We start from the raw sequence: 14,668 nt of genomic DNA on the forward strand, positions 1-14,668 counted from the left end.
GAACAATGCCATGCCTGGAGGTTGCCACTTGGAGCCAACATGAACAATGCCATGACCCTGAAACTGATGCAGCTAAATGGAATTCAACTATAATTAATCGTATTTTTTATACCTGTGATTTTCACTTAAAAAATAATTCAAAACAGCTTCAAGCCTTACATTTTCCAATGAGCTTGCAGGGGCGAATCCTCTCTATGATGTCCACACAGATGAGGGAGAAAAGCACCAAGGAAACAGGCAACTCTGCGAAATGGTCGAGCAGGAGTCCTCTGTCCACCTGCACCTACAGCACAACCGACAACATGATAAAGAAATGAGCACAATAGCAGAAAGAACTGGTCTGCCATTCAGAAATCATGAGGGATCAAGCAGGAAGAAACTAAATCGAAACTCTTTATTATGGCATTCATCTGCACTGAGAAAGAAGAGCTCTCGCATTCCAAGTTTTATGAAGCCATCTGATTTTATTACACCATCATTACAGACATTAAGACGTTGCTGAATGCACTTAACACAAGATTAAAAAATATTAAATGTATGAATATGTCTGACAAGTCTTTTAGGCCAGATTCTTTTATTTATACCCTTGCTAGTCCAGGAATAAAATCGTTAAGGAGTCGGTGTCACAGTCTTTCTTAGAGTGGTGGATGGTATTAAAGTTTGGGTTAATGGCCAACCTGTTATGTCCACTGTGGGTTACTGAATAGCCAAGACAGAGAGTACAGTCTTGTGACAGTGGACACATTTCATCTGCTTCTTTTTTTCTACTTGTGATGGTGCCAAAGTCCTTCCCAGTACACGGTGAGGAAATAATTGGATGCAACTTCAAGAAGCAAAATCTCAAGAGACAGAGCAGTATTGGTGACGGGCAATCTTTTTCTTTCTCTGTGGTGCAATGTGCCGTGCCAGCCATCACTCAGGGAGTAATTATATTGCCCTAAACACATTCTTTCACACAAGGGGGTCATAAAACTAGTTTGTACCACAAATGGACTGTTTACAACAAATATGCCTCTTCAAGGACCCCGTCAGAGCATGGCAGAACAAAACGTCAACAGGTGGAGACAAGAGCCATCAGTCTCGATGACATTACCTTGGAGCTGGCTATTAAAATAGCAAAGCAGGGTAGTGTGCAGAGGATGATATATGCCAACAGTGTTGGTCTCCTGAAAAACACAATACGTTGTTTTAGTTCATGTTTGATCAATGATCTTCCCAGGTGACTAATTGTTCTGATGCTATTCTTAATATTTAAACTCTGTTTAACTGGCAGATTTAAATTAAATTACTGAATACATTTACTGTACTGTAATTATATATAGTTTTTAAATACGTAAGTATTTCTACTTGATGCTACCTCATAAATTTCAGAAGCAAATATTGCACTTGTTACTCATGATGTTTACTAGGCTCTTTATAGATACCCGTAGCACTAAAAGTGTGCTGAACTGAGCAAAGCTGCATTTTATTGCTTATGGACACAGACAACACATGAAATATGATGCATCGCTAAAAGTTAAAGATTAAACAACAACACATTATTAAGTAATTAAAATTAGCTTCACATCAGCTACTACTATTTTAACAGGTATGTTTAAAATTGTAGTTTAGCTACTTTTACCAAAGAGACTCAGTTTTTCCTTCCTCTACTTCATTGTTATTCAAGTGTTTCTCTTCCTGTCAAGTCCATTTTATTTATGTAGCCACAAAGTCACAAATTTGCTTCAAAGGGTTTGTGTTCTTCAAATCATTTTGACTTTGTTCACCTGCCTGTCTCATCGCCCATTTGTTTTAGGTAAGATGCTTCATCTGGCACATGTAGATACTTAATCATGGTGACACTGATTAAACTGCTTCCCAACAGCTGTACTCACCACTGTGTGATCTCTGAGATGAACCTCTTACGTTTCAGGATCAGATATTTCAGAGGAACCCACACCAGCAGGGTCGCAGAGGTCACGTAGGCCATAGAGACTGCCACAACTAACCAGTAAGCTGTTAGATCTCGTCCTTTCACGTCACGTATGAGTCTGGCAAACCTCTCCATAATCACAAAGATGGGTATGACGAGAGCTGCAAACTGCAGCACCTCGTACAGGATGAGCTTGATCGTCTTCCCCGAGGGCATGATCTCTGAATGCCAGTCGCTGGTCTGAGCTTGGAACAGAAGACTTTGACAATCATCTCCCACAGAATGAGCCAGTCGAGCCGTTGGACTCTGCACACTGGCATTGCTTACACTGCACTGGAGGCTGTATTTTTTCTTTTTATTGCTGAAGTAATGAGGTGGTCATGCTCACTTTTTTATGGGCTCAGAGAAGGGCACTCCTAAACCATCATTTCAAGGAGAAAATTACACTGAGTCTACCACAACAAGTTCTGGAAAAAATACTAGATTAGATTGTGGCATGAACAAAATAATAATGACTGAAAATGGGTAAATTGACAATATAGAAACATACACATTTAAATATTGGAATATTAACTACTAAATTTTGTGTAGAATTGCAACAAAACTAAAAAACGTAATGTGAAATTAAACTGTTCTTAATAATTCTTTAAAAACCAACAACAACATGCTCTGTGGCTGCTGAGGAAAAGTGCCTTGCCTTTTTTTTTCCCCCATCTACCTAGGTTAGATCTCAGATACACTGATCACCATCTAGTGGCAGAAGGCAGTTTTTAAATATCTTGAAAATTTCAGTTAAAGTTTGGGAGAAATCTTAATTTATGCTCAAAAAACTGGAAGGATTTGCAGACAGTACATTGGCAACATAAACAAACTGATTGGTGACACACTGAGTCTTTCTTAATTCTTCTATTAACCAGTGAGAAAAGTGGACAAAATCAACACCAACACAGAAATGTGAAATAATCAAAAGGTGTTTTAACATTAAAAGTAGGGAGCCTACTGGTCAAAGTGAAAGCTGATTAAGAAAATCGGTTTTCAGGGTCTTAAAATCTACTTAAAATGTCTGATCAATGAAACTTTTTGCAAAGTTAAGTGTAACTAAATAATAATAATAATAAAAAAACAAGAAAAACAAGAAAACATTGCTATTATTCTGTACATTTGGCCTGGTTTTATTGTGAATACCAATTAATAAGTATGGTTAAAAGAATACATACAAACAGCAGGGTACAAGTTTAGACAGAAACTTTACAATAATGATGTTTCAAAACTTAAAAACAGGCAGAATCTCAATCCTGTGCAATAAAGTTACATCGAGGCTGCAGTCCAACACCGTGGTGCAACGAGATGTTACGAGGGATGATTAACTGGCTCCTAGGTCCTGTGGTCCCAGAATAGCTGCTACTTTTTTTTTTATATTTAATATTTTCAGCCCTCTTTGATCCAACACATTAACACTTCACTTTTACTCTTGCATTTAGTTGAAGGCAGCAAAAAAAGAAAAGAAAAGATTTTCTTGTCTTTGAATCAACTATATCAAAGTTAAAATCAAGTCCCGGAGAAAGAAAAAAAGATTGTTTGTTTTGCAAAGTCCCAGATGTTGAGCTAAAGTTATGGCAGCACGGGGATAGTAAGGACATCTGAAACATCTTACTTCAAGAGTTGAAATGACAAAATCTTTACAGTCAGATCAATACACCAATTTGCCCTGCAATTGGAAAATCTAGTTTAACATACTTAAAACTGCTTTGTAATTCCTTCATGTAGCATTGTTTAGATATTATATTAATACAACAACAGATAAATAATTTTCCTGTTTCATCAGCTTTTTGCAAACAAGTCCGTGTTTGTAAGGATGTCCTCTTTCCCAAGGACTTTAAAGTATGTAGTGAGATCAACGTATGGTGCGAGAAGTAGACTTTGTACAATATTTGATCGTAAATGACTTACGTCACTGTAACGGATAGCTTAGGGAGTCCTTGGGGAAGAGGTGTTTACAAATCCTGACTGTACTTCCCAAAATCTTATTTCAGTTCAGCTTCAGGTAGAATTTGTTTTAGTGTTAGACAGCTCTGAGAAAGGACACGTCTGAATGCATGGGGAGGTTCGATCAGTTTTTCACATTACCATTTGACCCTACAGTACAATAAGCATGTATCAAACACAGAGAGAAACGTCCATGTCCTCACGCGAGCGATTTTAAATATACAACTAAGTTATGCAGAATATCACATATTCCGCTTTTCTCTGAATACATACATCCTGCACTGCTTCTCCATTTAAAATAGCATATCAATAGTCAAAACATAAATTAAAATGCACTACAAAAAAAACATATTCATTTTTCAACACTGACTAAAGAGATGCTTTAAAGACACTGGGGCTGTTCAGAGAGATCGCCCAGTAGTAGCCAGGTCTGTGGTACGAGTCTGTTAGTACAGCCCCTGAATGGAGACAGAGAGCAAACTCTACATCCACCAACAAAGACCTAGAGCTGCTCATTTTGAAAAGGAAAACTCTGCAATATGAAGTTAAGAGTCAATCGTGTAAAGAAAAGAAAGAAAAGAAAAGATAATATATCTGTTTTCTGGCATGTGAGTGTTTGTTTCACTTTGTTCTCTTTGGCTAGTACACCTTTTAATTCAGCAGGGACATCATGGCTGCAGAGTTCACCTTTAAGGCTGAGAGAAACACCCGGAGCTGTGCTAACATCCAGCCCACCCATGAGGTCGTCATGTGGCTTCATCTACTAGTTCAGTACAGTATATACAAGAGTCATGTGCATGCTTCAACTCCTCTGGTTTCTTTTCCCTCCAAACAAAACAAAACAAAAAACAAAGTGGCTTCAGTTTTCAGTACTTCTAAAAGTTGATGACATATGCAGGATGTAGTAGCCTAACATGTTCAGCATCGCTAAAAGTCCTTTTTCGGATAGAAAAACAAAAAAAAACGGTAAATGTAAATCGACCCCCACCCCCTCCTCCTAAAGCAGATGCTTTAAGTGGGTGAGAAGGCTGTGGTACACTGTGGATTTCCCTCCATATTAGTGTGTGAGTGAAGGTAATAAGGGATGTGACTGCTGTATATCTGCCTGTACTGTGTTGTGTTGTGTAGTGTAGTGTAGTGTAGTGTAGTGTAGTGTAGTGTGTGTGTGTGTAGCTCCAGTGTGCATGTTAGGTGGTGTGTGAAGGAATGCCTGTGTGTATTTCACACTTGATCAAATAGTAATTGCATATTGACTTTGTGTTTCGGCCTACAGTTACACTTGTTTTCGCAAAGCAATTTTAGTAAAGATTTATTTAACAGGTCTGTAATTTTCTGAACCATTTTCTGGGAAGTTTCTAGTTAAGAAATATGGAATTTGATACTAATTATCCATAAAATACTACATTTAAATTGCATAACCCTAAAAAGTCAGTACGCCATAGATCAAATGATCATCCAGAAATATACACACCATATGAGAAATACAGTTTCCAATAATAAAAGACTGATGCATAAATATTTACTTGAGTTTAAACTGAGTTTCTCTTTTACGGAAATCATCTGCTTAGAAATCCGCTTAATGCCCAACTGAAATAACTTTTCCTCTCATTTCCACTATGATTTGTACTAATCTATTTAGTTCTTTCCAGGAAACTTCCTAGAAAATGTTAAAATTATAGACCCATAAAATATCCTTTCATAAAAAGGAAGCAATAAATGTCAGGGGTGGCGTACATAAAAAAAAAGGATGCATATATTGCTATCAGATCTAGATTTGGAAGTGATCAGGCTTGAATTACGAGTGTGAATTAAGAACAAAATGCAACTGAAAGCTCCTCCATGTCTTCACATTTGAGTCACATAAAGACATGAAGAAGAAGAGTGTAAATGCAGAAGAATAATTTAAATAAAGTCCTAAAAGAACACAAAGTGTCCAGTTACAGACCATGTGTAACTTGGTGTGAGCTCTTCAAAATGAAACCCCTCCTGATCACTTCGAAACCTGGAGTGAGAAGTGTAACTGTATATTTATTTATTGTGTCAAATGTCAAGTTAGTCTTTTTGATTTCTTCTTCTTCCATCCATCTGGTGTTCTATGATAAAACTAAATATAAAAACATAACAGAAGAAATTATCTACGACCACTATTTGATCGGGTCTGGTGTAGGTGTATGCGTGAGGATTACAGTGAGCTCAGGGGGCCCTATAGCAAGGCTTTCTCTGAGTAGGGGGCCTGTGAGACATCTGAGGAAGGTGCTATGCTCGGGCCGGAGTGGGTGCTGTAGTTTGGTGTCTGCGTCATGCCTGCGGGAGTCGTGCCTGGGACAGGGCCGGGGGCGCTGGCTGGGTTCTGGTAGGACTGTACGTCTGCTGGGGCCATGCTGCCTGGACCTGCAGTGTAGACTGGCGGCTGACCCATGTACATGTGAACATCACTACAGAAAAGAGCGAAGTTCATTACGACATTGCAGCAAGGTGGAAGCATTAAATATTAGATGGAAGGTTAAATTCATAATAACATAAACTCTAATAAAACCCAGTGTTCAAATAATGTCTCAAATAACAGCCGTGACCAGCACGAACATTTGAAGGCCAGTCTCTGATAAAAGCCGAGTAATACTTAAACGGGCATGGAATTAACTTGTAATTTAATTTGTGTTTCCACAGAACTGATTTCAACCACACAAGGACAGAGTCACGTCATACTTACCGATCTGCTCTCTCTCAAACACAAGCACACAAACACAAAATGCTATTGTGCTGGTTAAATTATTGTCAATAAAACCCACCAATTCCTGAAAATGTTAAAATATAAAGAGTCTTTTAATGTTAAATATGTATAGGAAGCTGGCACTGCACTCATATAATTAGTGAATGAACAGAACAAATAAACAGTATTTCTGTTGGAGTTGTGTGGTGAGTTTGACATGACTCTGTTGGTGTACTGAGAAACTAATGCTATAAATTTATATTATACTGGATTTATCTAGGTAAATATGGAAGCATTAATTCAGTTTGCATTAATGGCAAAACAATGGAAGAACTACAGAAAACAAAGAGGCTTCATACTAAAACACACTCATACAACAGGGGCAGTTAAGAAAGAAGTCCTGTCTATTGTAAATACCTGTAACAAGTAAAGACCTGGTTCTATCTGCAGTTTGGGGAAATAAAAGGTTTCAGCCACTATTTGAGAATTTACAGTACTAACAAAGATTTCATGGACGGTTAATAAAAAGGTAAATACAAAGATTATAAATAAGCAAAAAAGCAAATGAGTAGTTTTTTAGCGTCATGTTGTTTTGCGCTTTAGTGAACCAGAAAAACAAACCGCTGTCAAACTCACCTGGGCTTTAGTGAACCAGAAAAACAAACCGCTGTCAAACTCACCTGGGAGCTGGCTGACCAGGTGGAAGCTGCTCCATGGGGACAGTGTAACCCTGCACCGCGGTACCGCTCATGGCATACGAACCTGATGCAGGTTGACCAGGGTAGACCTGCGGTCACAAGCATGCAGAGAGAACATACAGTTTGAAAAGATCAACAGCAATTTAGACCAGTAACATGATGGTTAAACAACGTAAATCTGTATATTATCTTTATTTATTTTATATCTTTATCTATTTTATTATTTTATCATTATCTATAAATACTGAGCACAGTTTTCTATTCTTTAGCAGGACACTACTTTTGTCCAAAGAAGAAGAAGAAGAACAACAACAACGGGCTCCTAATTCAGAGGCAAACATGCATGTAGACTGTAATATTTAAACTGTTCCTGTTAAAGGACAGTGCAGCCAAAACCTAATTAAACTTATTTTTCTTCGTATCTGGACTGTAATTGAATATCATCCAAATAAGTTTAGGTATGATTCATGATCTCATTAGAAATGGTTTCTGCTTTTTGTGCTACGGTGCTAAGAAAAGTGGCACTCTCAGTAAAATGTGTTTCACTGTTTTACTGTCTTCACTCCTTTGGTGTTCCCTTTTGTATTTGGTTTTGATTTGTAAAAATATTTTTATTCCAGGGACTGACCCCGATAGACTGAAATCCCTGGGTCAAGTTGACTGTACCTGCTGTGCGGCGCTGGCAGGCTGCTGCATGTAGTACTGTTGGCTCTGCAGCTTGGCATACATGGCATAAACTGGATCTTCATTCATCAGCTTGGCATACAAGGACAGAGCTTCCATCACCTTCACATTGAGCTCTGAGAGCTCTGAGTGCTTCCTGTCGATACAAACCCACACAGAGGGAGTTCGATTGAATAAGTCAGTGTTCATCTGTTGCTTTAAATTCCTTTCATCCGCAGTTTAACACTATGTAGTTTTGAGCACAACGTACCTGTCTATATCCTCCAACTTCTGGTCAATGAGTGGTCCCATTTGATTGCACGCACCTGATGAAAATTAGAACAAATAGTTTATACATACATATAAAACCAAGTCATGTCAGATTTGCTTCTCTATACCGACATTGACTTTTTCATTCATTTACTTTATTTCAACCCTAAATTCAGTTACCTTCCAACTGTAGTAACTCAACGCTGTCCGACTGGTTGTCTGTTGGATCTGCACTCTGGATCATCTGCAGTAGCTGGTCCATTTTGTCCTGAAAGATTTCAATAACGTTTCTTTGTTGTGTCTCATTTTGATCCCATTATGGAACAGCACTCTTCATTTATTGACGCAACAGTGAACAAGCTTTGTAAGCAAGTATTTACACAAGGGAACGTACCTCGTCTATATATACAGGCTCTTGTTCGGGCTCTATGGTCTCCACCTGGATGTCCTCGCTGAACTGTACTGTCTTCTTCTCTGTCTTCACTGTAGAGTTCACAAAATAACAGCAGCAGCAAAACAATGTAACAGCAGCAATCAGTTAGAGACACATAAGAGGTCAGACTGCGCTGACTTGACCTTCAGTAATAGTCCGATAGTAGCACAAAAAACTGGTCTGAAAATAAAATCTGAAACAAGCCATTGAAAAAATCATGTTGAAATATCATATTCATATTTATATGTTATATATTACTTACTATATTACTTTTTCTACAGTACATCCTGCTATAACAAGTCATAAGCTGACATTATGTTTGCTGAGTGAGAGTTTTATGATTTTAAGTTCCCACCAGACGGCACCAAAGCAAAGCTGACAGTGAAAAATAATCTACTACACATAGGTCAACAATGTAAACATAAATTAGAAAAAACAGATTCTGTATCAAAATGTCAGACACTCAAAGTTGTTGCATCAGTATCAGAGATGTGAAAAGCTGCATGAAGCTCTCTCTAATCTGAGGAAATGTTCATATGGCTTCCCAGAAATACCAAAAATCTTTTACCAGCTGTGTTTAAGTTTTAAAGTATTTCCCACTCTAGGATCGATAACGCTATGTTGGCTAATGGACTAAATGGGTTATCAAAAGGACTACAGATGACATAAGCAGACAAAGGATGTGCTGTGTGTGTGTGTGTGTGTGTACTCACTCATCTCAGGCTCTGCAGTGAGGTCGGCTGTGACGAAGTTAGACGGGAACAATCCCACTCCCTGGTACGTTTCCCCTTTCCACCAGTTCGGGTCACTGATATAAGAAAGAAACAGCCTTTGGTTGTCGTGTTCTCAGTGCTGTATTTACATTTCAGATTACAGATTCAGATTACAGAGTGTGTGTGTAAAAAAAATCACCTATCGTCCAGGATAGTGATGATTTCTCCTGACTTGAAGGTGAGCTCATTGTCCTCGGCTGCCTCAAAGTCGTAGATGGCGCGGACTTTCCTGCCGTCAGACTTGTGTGATGAGAGCAGGCTGGAGGTGCTCGGGTAAAGACCCGACAGGGAGGTCTGTGGCTGCTGACGCTGCTCCTTCAGTGACAGCTCAATAGCTGCGCGCAAAAGAGACGGACATGTGAAATCATGCTTGCCTTTGAGATACCTGAAATGTTGCCGAACATCTGAAATGCGTTAACCCAGTGTAAACAGCGATTTATGAAATGTAAATAAAGAATTTAAAAGGTGTTCATGTTTTTAAGGATGATAACTCTTCAAATACATTTCTCTACAGACACCTGAGGAATAAAGGAGCCTCCTCACCTTTGGCCAAGTCCTCTTCTTCTTTTTTGTTTGTTGAGGTGGAGGGATCCTTTGCCACTAAAGCAGGGCTTGCTTTCGCCTGCTCTGCAGCCTGTGAAAACATAAAAATCACATGCTCAGATGACTCATCAGCCAGGGTATAAAAGGACAAATCTGGGTCTTAAAGTTTACACAACACAACCTCAACTCCCCCAGATGCACAAACATTTTTTGTTAGATCATTTTTTTTTATACAACGCACAACAAAGGTCTTCTTCTGGAATTCAAATGAGAACATTGTAGTTGTATGGTATGGGTCTTAACTAGGACGCCTGCCCTCTCCTAGGACTAAAAAAACTTAAACTATTGCACCCTGCACACCTACCTGGGACCCCACAGCTGGGAAAGTGACACCCTGCTCACGCAGATTCTTGATCATAGCCGAGATCAGACTGAGTTGGGGATCATTGCGGAAATCCTCTGCCCACTCCACCATCAGGGCTTTCAGCTTCTCACACACTTTGGGGTGGCCCTGAACAAAAAAAAAAAAAAAAAAGCACATCAAGAGAACAAGGAACTGGATGCAGCATGACCTCATTTTTAAATAATCAGAGATAATTAAGAGAACCTTATGTGGATAACACACTGAACATAAAAAAAGACATCACGTACCTTGTTTAAAACGTTACTGACTTCGCTGGCAAACTCTCTGGAGCACACCTCCAAGTGGAATATCTTCCCACAGTTTGAGACACAGGCTCCAAGAAGCTGCGAAGACATCGGTACAAACAATTGATCAACATGTGACAAACATATTAGGATATAACTTATCATAGAATAAGTCATACTAGCTCACATCTAGGTGGAATATTAAGGGCAGATGACAAAAGAACTACAAACACTACAACCAGACATTGTTGTTTGTTTACACTACATTGCTTACAGTCAGTGCCTGCATGGCCACATGGGGATCTTTGTGGTTCACTCTTCTCATTATAGAGCGGAGACATTCCTTAGGCCTGCAACAGAATGTTAGAAATCAAAAAAGTTTGAGGAGATTTACTGCTCAGCAAAGACAAAAGAACGATCCAGCTGTGTTAAGCTGAGCATTAAGGTATGTCCTTGGGATCTATCTCCAACCCTCCCTGGGATTTGTGAGTTTTTACAACTTCAAGCAATGCCTGATAAATGTGTGTGTTTGTGTGTGTGTTTGTGTGTGTGTGTTTGACGATAGTTAACTAACCCAGTGCGTGACTGTCCTATCTTATCACATATGTCCAGAATGAGGCCCCAGTCCTCAGCTGTGTTCATCTCACTGGTTGCTTTCTCTGCAGGAAAGAAACACAACAACGTATGAAGAAAAAGTTATTTGCAAAAACACTCTCTTTTCACGCCTTATTCTATCTACAGACAGAGAGGAGCGGTGAGGATCGGAAATGATAAAGCTTCTTGAAGCAAACTGTCGTCGTTTGCATGCGAGACTCTATCTTGTGCTGTTAAGAAAATATACAGATAACAGTTAGTGGTGAGGCTTCCTCTTTGTCATTGCAGCTTCACGTCTTTGGCGCATGTCGCCATGATTTTTTTGCAACTTCTCCTCTCTGCAGAAATGACAAAATTTCTACAGTATTTGATGGACCAACAGTTAATGCAATGCGCACAGTATCTAGCCTCTGTGTACTTGACTTGTCTTGCCTTGTACGTTACCGGACGGTTAAATAAAAAGTAACTAATAAAAGTGGTGAAAGTAGGACCTCTTACAGAGCTGACACACACTGCCATCCAACCATATGACCCACGTGTTTAGCAGCACAGTACACCGAACGATGATAAACTCCGCTGGCAAAGAGACAATATGGCCACAGGTGTGACGATATATGGTATGAGAAGATATAGATTTGCTATACCATTCATACTGCTGCAGCTATTGTTGTGAACAAAGTCAAAAACCAACAAGAAGGACTTCTTTATGATCATGTTGGATTACTTTTACATCAATGTGATGAAGTAATTTTATGTCTTTTAAAGGTTTTAACTCGCTGATTGAGACATTCCTGTCTGACAGGTTCTTAATTGTTTCACATACAATATATTATATCAAGATTCATGCAGACATATAACACACAATGCATCTATCCCAAACACCTGGATGCAAGTGGATGATGAACACAAGCCAAAGAGACAAAAACACACCAGCCTGAAAAAGATTTACATATTGCGTAGTTCACTGTTACTTGTTTTTATTTTCCTGTTATTCATACATGTGTATATAGTGTTGAAATAGGATATTGTACAGGGTTAAAGTTTTCTTACTATCTCACTCACTGTTTGGGAGCTGCTGTGACAAAAACAATAATAAAGTATTTCTGATTCTGATTCTTGCTGCTGTAGTTTCATATTGTGCTGTGCATTGAAGTGGTTAACCACTCGACACAGAACAAAGGAAACACGTTATGGTTTCACACACACACACACCCCACCGCATCCTCTTTCTCCTGGACTAAGTGTGAAGCTGCCGGGCGAGAGAGGCGATGATGAGGCAGCTTAGCTACCTCAGTTATCTGATGACAGCATCGTCTGGTGACCGTTAACGATTAAAAATACAAATATATATATAAAAAAATACACATTTTGAGTAAAGTTAACCCTTTAAATGTCAGTCTTCTTGATGATATCATCCCAAAAATGTTTGTCTGCTTGCTGAGCTCAGTCACATAAGATAAGATTGCGAGCTATAGCCAGCCAGCTAACTGAGCGAATCACAACAAAACACAAAGCAGACGAGACGTTTTAAATAATAATACAAAAAAACAAATAACACCTACTGCAGCTTGGCAGTTTATATAACCTGCAATATACACTAACAAGTCATATAGCATCATCACTACAGATCTGACATTTAAGCTGGAGGCAGCAGGAGAACACAAACAAAGCTAACTGATCAGAGCTAGCCTGCTGGAAATAGCCTGGTTACTCACCAACATCTTGGTCGAAGGGGTTGGTCGTGAAGAGAGGCATTGCTGGTGTGTTGACACAACAACAGATTTGTCCCCTTCCCCTTGTTACGTTTCTGTCCCTCTTTGTCTTATTTCACACAATAGAAATGCATAGTAACGACAAACTTCATGAATGTCAAACGTAGCTGGCTCTATTCTACACAGTCACTGCTTCGCCCCAGACGGCAACAAGCGAGGCATGCTGGGTAATGGATGCAGATAGTCCGGTGTCAAATAAATCGATACCACCCAATGATTTAACACCCTCGCAAGTCACACAGGTGTTAATTAATCTGTCTTCACTGTGACAATGAACCATAAGCTACAAACTGTAGCCGTACAAAAAAAATAAAATAAATAACATGTCATCGTCAGGTGATGGTGATCATGTGACATTATCTCATCGTGTAACAGTTACAAACAGATGCAGTAACCAAATTAACTCTTTAATGTTTTTTTTTCTTCTGTCCATAATGTGTAGATTATTTAAAAAAATATATATATATCATTGGTTAATGAAATACTCAGATATGTTACTTATATATATATCATTGGTTAATGAAATACTCAGATATGTTACTTTAAGCAAAAGTAACAATATCACAGTGTAAAAGTACTTTGATAGAAGTAAAAAAGTTGTTTTCCAAAATGAAGTAAAAGTTGTATTAGCATCAAGATATACTTAAAGTGCTAAAATAAAAGCAGTTGAATGATACAATATCGTGCAAACATCAATCATTTTGCAGCCACTTCATTTATAATCCAGTGTAAATGTCAATTAGTAAGTACTGTGTGGAGGTACTTTTATGTTTGAGTATTTTCTACTCCACTACATTTTGGAAGATTTTTTTCTTCTTTTTTTCTCCACTACATTTATTTTTTGATAACATTAGAAATACTTGTACAATCCAGCGGGATCCAATACAACAACTCTGCCATAATTTATACTTTTTTTCACTTTTGTTGACACTGTCAGAGAGGTATTAATTTAACTGTTATGTTTACTATTGCCATAATATTAAAAATAGCTTACAATATAATGCAGTCCAGTTTAACCACACTGCAAATACTAATACTATATTATACATTTCTACTTCTCTGTTAAGGGAGAGGCTTCTTTTTATAATTGTGATGAACATAATAAAAGTTTTAAAATTTATTATTGATTATTTCACTGTATTTCTTTCTGTATTACCATACTGTACTGTGTGGCTCCCATAATTACACAAATGTGAGGATAAACATTTTTACCATCTAAATATAATTATATTAGCTAAATACTATTTATGCATTTGGATGAACCGCTGTTATTAAATGAGTTGGAGAGATTTACAGACATAATTAGATTATTTAGGTCACAGTTAACTAGGGTAAGTAGCTAAGGCACTGTTGCCTAATTTCAGTGTAATCCTGCAAATCCAATAGATTTGAGTTAAAGGTGCAGTGTGTAAGATTTTGAGACTTTGTTTGTCATAACTATGTTTTCATGCAAGTATATTCACCTTAAAATAAGAATCTTTTTCGTTTATGTTATTTAAAAATTATTCTTTTATATCTACAGAGGGAGTGGGTCCTCTTTCATGGAGGTCACCATCACCACCAGAACAGAAAAACTAAATAGTGACTCTAGACAGGGCCCTTAAAGTGTTGTCTCTCCTTTACACTAGGAAGGTGAGGGCGATGTGAGGAAATTTAAAGTCTTCCA

General features: G+C 38.3%; 2 protein-coding genes across 2 annotated transcripts in view; both read right to left on the minus strand.

Moving 5' to 3' along the window:
• The window catches only part of tmem236 (transmembrane protein 236), a 5,942-nt gene extending 3,491 nt beyond the window's left edge, over positions 1-2,451 (minus strand). Inside the window, 3 exon segments of the mRNA XM_027291673.1 lie at positions 160-283; positions 1,094-1,166; positions 1,875-2,451. Of these exon segments, the coding sequence (XP_027147474.1) occupies positions 160-283; positions 1,094-1,166; positions 1,875-2,128 (451 nt within the window). The 5' untranslated portion in view covers positions 2,129-2,451.
• A 609-nt stretch (positions 2,452-3,060) lies between these two features.
• Positions 3,061-13,296, minus strand: stam (signal transducing adaptor molecule (SH3 domain and ITAM motif) 1). The gene is made up of 14 exons (XM_010739964.3): positions 12,946-13,296; positions 11,211-11,295; positions 10,911-10,986; positions 10,640-10,735; positions 10,353-10,499; positions 9,989-10,079; positions 9,585-9,780; positions 9,386-9,480; positions 8,634-8,722; positions 8,420-8,507; positions 8,241-8,295; positions 7,973-8,126; positions 7,289-7,395; positions 3,061-6,333 (listed from the first exon to the last, which is right to left on the minus strand). The coding sequence occupies exons 1-14, from the start codon at positions 12,983-12,985 to the stop codon at positions 6,102-6,104; spliced, it is 1,551 nt and encodes a 516-aa protein (XP_010738266.3). The 5' UTR covers positions 12,986-13,296; the 3' UTR covers positions 3,061-6,101.
• Between the last annotated feature and the right edge of the window lie 1,372 nt (positions 13,297-14,668).

This window comes from Larimichthys crocea, chromosome II (assembly GCF_000972845.2).
Source record: "Larimichthys crocea isolate SSNF chromosome II, L_crocea_2.0, whole genome shotgun sequence".
NCBI classification, from domain to species: Eukaryota; Metazoa; Chordata; class Actinopteri; family Sciaenidae; genus Larimichthys; species Larimichthys crocea.